The following is a 5213-nucleotide window of genomic DNA, read 5'->3' on the forward strand; positions in this document are numbered from 1 at the left end:
CTTGCTTATTGTTAATGAAATACTTGGTTAATAATAATTAACTTCTTAAATGAAATATTATATTGGGCAATGTATACTAATAAACTAATATATATATATATATATATATATATATATATATATATATATATATAAATTCTGAATATAAAATAATTATAAATAAAAAGTTTGGAACCTTAAACGATGCGCTAGCGCACAATGGTAAACAAAGAAAAATGAGTAATGATTGTAAACAAAATTATGAATTTGTTGAAAACAGAGCTAAGCTGTAAACCTGCATAAGAATATTATTTTTTTGTATATATTTATATAAATAAAAACATTGAAAAGGAAAGGAAAAAAGTTTACCAACTTTGATGACATAATAAAAGTTGGTAATGGTATTATATTTATATTCTTACTGAATTATTTATCTGCGATAGCAGAAATATATATTATATATAAAAGAAAATATCAAATATATGTATATAATAAAATAAAAAACAATTTGTTATATATAGCCTTAAATTCCCACTTGAGCCTAGATGATCTGTTTCCAATATCACACTATTTTATTCCCCTTTCAATTTCTTCACTTCTCCCCCAACTCTATTAGCTATTATATCAAAAAACATACTACCAATAGTAGTACTACCATTTTCACTGCAATATTCTGATAAAACTCTCACTTCACTCTTTCTTCTTTCTCATTCCTCTGCTTCAATAACCCATAATTATTACTCACTTTTTTTAAAAGAGAGTGATTTGGACTTGCAAAAAAAAAAAAAAAAGTACTAGCCATGGATATTGATATGCTTAAATCATCAGCAACTTCTGAAGATCAAATGGAAATGATGCTCATGATGCAATTGGAGAAATTTCCTGAGTTTTCTACTGGTCAGTAACGTTGAATTGTGTGACTATCTCATCTAAAATATACATAATAAATATTAAACAAACACTTGTTGAGGCTTGTCAAAAATATAATTGTTATTTCACCTGATATAAAAAATTACATCTACAATATTTTGATAACTGATTAATTATATTATGTCACGACAGGTAATTGTTCTGAATTACCAATGATGGAGTTTAGTCCACAAGGAAGTTGCAACAGCAGCAACAACAGCTACAATTTCCAACAAATGGATCAAAATTCACCTAATTTTCTCAACATGCCTTCTACTATTTCATTCACAAACTCACCTCCAATTCATCAAAATTCACCTAATTTTATACCTAATTCGGGTGGATTTACTTCGATGAATCGAAGCAATATGGCAGCAATGAGGGAGATGATATTCAGAATTGCAGCAATGCAGCCGATTAACATCGATCCTGAATCAGTGAAACCACCAAAGAGAAGGAACGTTAAGATATCAACGGATCCACAGAGCGTTGCGGCGCGACACAGGAGAGAAAGGATAAGTGAAAGGATAAGAATATTACAGAGATTAGTACCAGGAGGAACAAAAATGGATACTGCATCAATGTTAGATGAAGCAATACATTATGTGAAATTTTTGAAAAATCAGGTGCAATCACTGGAAAGGGCAGGTGCAACTAGGCCAGCTAATGGTACTGCTCTTACTGCTGCAGCTGCAGGATTAGGATTCCCTGTACCAATGTCTTTGAGTGGGAACTATAATTTGCCTGTCAGTACAAAAAATTATCATCATCAAAATATTCAACAATATGCAGATGTTTAATTAACCAGTAGTATAAATTGAAGAAATTTGTGGGGTTGTAAATTAGAAACCATGCATGGGTAGAAGAATAATTTATACTATATATTATAACCATGGTATATAGAGACCCCTATTGATCTGTTAATAAAATTTTATGTTTCATGTACACACTCTTTTTCTATGTATAATTATTATCTAACCATCTATCATGAACGGTTATGGTGAGCTGGTAAGTATCTCTCACTCATTATTAGATATTTTTTGTATTTGAGTGTCTAAAATATAGTCATTTTTTAAAGAAAGGGATTTTACTGTTAAAACAGGATTGTATGACAATAATTCAGATTAATCAAGCTCTAAACAAGTAATTTTAGAGGAGAATACATGTTTCCTTAATTATTTTTCTTTCGGAATCCAAAAAGTTTTTTAAAAATTGATAATGAGGGGGAGTTAGACTTGAATCCAAATATTTATTTACTCATTTTAAATTGTAAGTGATTCTCATTTAAAATTTCTACAGTTACAAAAACATATTTTTATTTACTTAATTATATTTTTGACGCTCTTACTCCCTCTTATTAAGATGTATATAAAGAATTAAACTGAAATTATCTTTGTGGGTTGACAATGACAATAGCCATGTGCCAATTATCTTTGCAACATCTCAACGAAAAATCTTGAGAACTAGATATGTTATAAGATTTTGTTTTCTTTGTTATTTCTTGTCTATTTATTCTTGAAGCAATGATAAAATTATGGCCGTGTAATCTATAACTTATGAACTTGAATCGGAAAAAGTAATTACTAATGATTTATATTAAAATAGTCTATTTACATCATAATTATATTGCTATATAAATACAAAATACTTTATACGCTGAACCGTTCGACGTAGGTCTATGTGCAATTAAAGATGAGAAAATGGACCATTTAGAACTTGGTTGTACATATACACTCAAGGTCAAATAGCAAGTCATGCCTCTTGGAAAGACAACTTGTAGGGCCCTGTTTGAAAATACCCCCAGTTTTATTAGGGGTCTTTTGGTTCCCATTTTGAACATATTGTAGGGGTCGTTTGGTTCCCATATTTAACATTGTAGGAGTCGTTTGGTTCCCATATTTTTGAAAATGCAACAATTGTTGGGACTATTATTTGCCTTGGACCATCATATGTTTACTTTCTTGACGAATACAAAGCTAAAGCAACAGAATTGAAACTATTGGCCATTTTTTTCACAAGTAAACTATGCGAGGATCGTTTGATTATCCACTTTGTAATCATTTTTAATAAAGTAAAAGTTTAAATAGAGCTACTGAAATTCTCTGTATAACACAATTTTCACACTGTTTGTGAAAAAAAAAAGATTTATTCACGTAATATGTAAAGAACATGACGTTATAGACTTGATTCACAATTTTGTAGTTTTCTCTTCTTGCAAATTTCAATGTATATAGTATGGCAAACTCAAAGCTGTAAAATTTACTATATGATAAAAGTCAACTTGATATTTTTCAACCCCGCGTGCCTCTGCCAAAAAAATTGAAAGATAACATATCCTGAATATTTCATTGATAAAGAAATATAATTCACTAATTAATGAATAATAATTTAATTTTTTATAGAAAAACACTTCTGTGATAATGAATGCTAATATATAGTAGCATGTTTTATCATTTACAATAGAAATTGCAAGGTTCAATATCTAACTCTCTTGTAGTCTAACTCAAATATCACTTTTAAGTTAAAAACTAACTAGTAAATACCATATTGTTAATTTTCTCTACACATGAATACATGATATAGTGACGTAGAACTCATATATAAAGAAAGAAGAATCGTTCAAGCCTTATAATGAGGCCCAAGAACTTCCTTTTCATCAAACGCTACTCGTATTATCACGATCTTCTGAGTATATATAGCTTTTCATTGACCTCCTTGCGGTTAAAGTAATGCTTCAAACATGGCCAATTTCATGATGCAACGAGCACAAATAATTGACAAAAATTCTCCATTATATTAGGATAAGACCTAAATAAATAATAAAAATAACCTTCAAACAACTAATTAAACATTTAGATTTCAACTGATAATCACATAATTTAACATATTACTAACAACTTATTTTATCATCGCCACTTCAACGTATCTCTGCATCCTAATTAAAATATTGATTTAATGTATGGTGATATTTTCATCATCAGATAGTAGTATTAGATAAGACAATTAGACTTTTAGCAATTTAAATGAGATGATAGTACGGTTTAATAATATTCAATACTATAGAATATACATAATCTGCTAATAACACACGAAGGGAGAAATATATATTTATATCTAACATGTACTTAACGGATAATATATAATAATCGAAATTTAGACGATTAAGCTCATTATTATTATTTTATAGGATGGTGGGTATATTATAGAGTATAGTATTTAATTATGTGTGAATCAATTAATTAGAATGATGAAATTGAATAATAATAATAAGTGAAATAAAAGGAAGGGACAAAAGGATGAGGAAAGGCAAAATGCATGAGAAAACCACGTGAAAACACTGACAATATGCGGTGCTCTTTTATTTACCATTATTATTACTATTATTATTATTATTTATTTATTTACATTTTTAATTACTATTATTATTTATTTACATTTTTAATTAGCTACTCATGATGACGTCTTTTTTTTTAATCCCTCTTTGCCACGTGAAAAGAATTTATTTGGTCAATTCATCTTCCTACGTGGCATTCCACCTCATATCCATCCTACGTGGCTTTCCACCTCATACCCTTTTCGTGTTTTTCCTAATTTGTTTCGTTAGATTTCTGAAAAGACAATTCACTTATTTTCGACGAAAATAAATTTTCAAAAAATATATTAAAATGTTGCATTATATATCTCTTTATTTTTTAAAAAAATAACAAATCACAAGGCATTTGATATAGAAAACAAAAACTCAAAGAGTCGATTCTTACAAAGTTTAATAAGTATGATAATAAATTAAAGTGGACGCCATTTTCAATTCTAGTGTATCATCATAATCATGCACCGACACTCACTAAAGAAAAGGAATAGGAGGGTGAGGGTGAACTTCGATATAATCGTCTATCAAAATAATATTTTATATAGAGAAAAAAATATTTTATATATAGAAAGCAAGAGATTTAATATTAAATATTTTAATTAATTTGTAATATTATAAACTTTTTAGTATATTTTATTAATCAATACAATTATTTTGATCAATCAATCAAGTATTCGAAGATATATTTAATGAATTAAAACTTTGTGATTTTGATGAAATACTATATATCACTATAGTAAAATTTCATTGTGGAGCTCAAATTTTTATATTCTTTAATAATACAAGCTAAAAAGTGTTTATTTGTGAGATAATTTTTAAATTCTTAAAATTGTCTCCTCTACTCTGAAAAAAAAATTCCATAAAATATTTAAAAAATCTATCAATCATATTTAATGATCAATCTACCAAAATAAAATATAAAAATCTTCGAAATGCGACATTAAGATCAATGATTATA

At 27.9% G+C, this 5213-nt stretch overlaps 1 protein-coding gene across 1 annotated transcript; it reads left to right on the forward strand.

The window, feature by feature from the left end:
- The first annotated feature begins 516 nt into the window (after positions 1–516).
- Positions 517–1833, forward strand: LOC101251578 (transcription factor HEC2-like). Its single transcript, XM_004238098.5, has 2 exons — positions 517–876; positions 1042–1833. The coding sequence occupies exons 1-2, from the start codon at positions 780–782 to the stop codon at positions 1686–1688; spliced, it is 744 nt and encodes a 247-aa protein (XP_004238146.2). The 5' UTR covers positions 517–779; the 3' UTR covers positions 1689–1833.
- The last annotated feature ends 3380 nt before the right edge of the window (positions 1834–5213 follow it).

The sequence above is a fragment of the Solanum lycopersicum genome, chromosome 4 (assembly GCF_036512215.1).
Source record: "Solanum lycopersicum chromosome 4, SLM_r2.1".
Taxonomy (NCBI): domain Eukaryota; kingdom Viridiplantae; phylum Streptophyta; class Magnoliopsida; order Solanales; family Solanaceae; genus Solanum; species Solanum lycopersicum.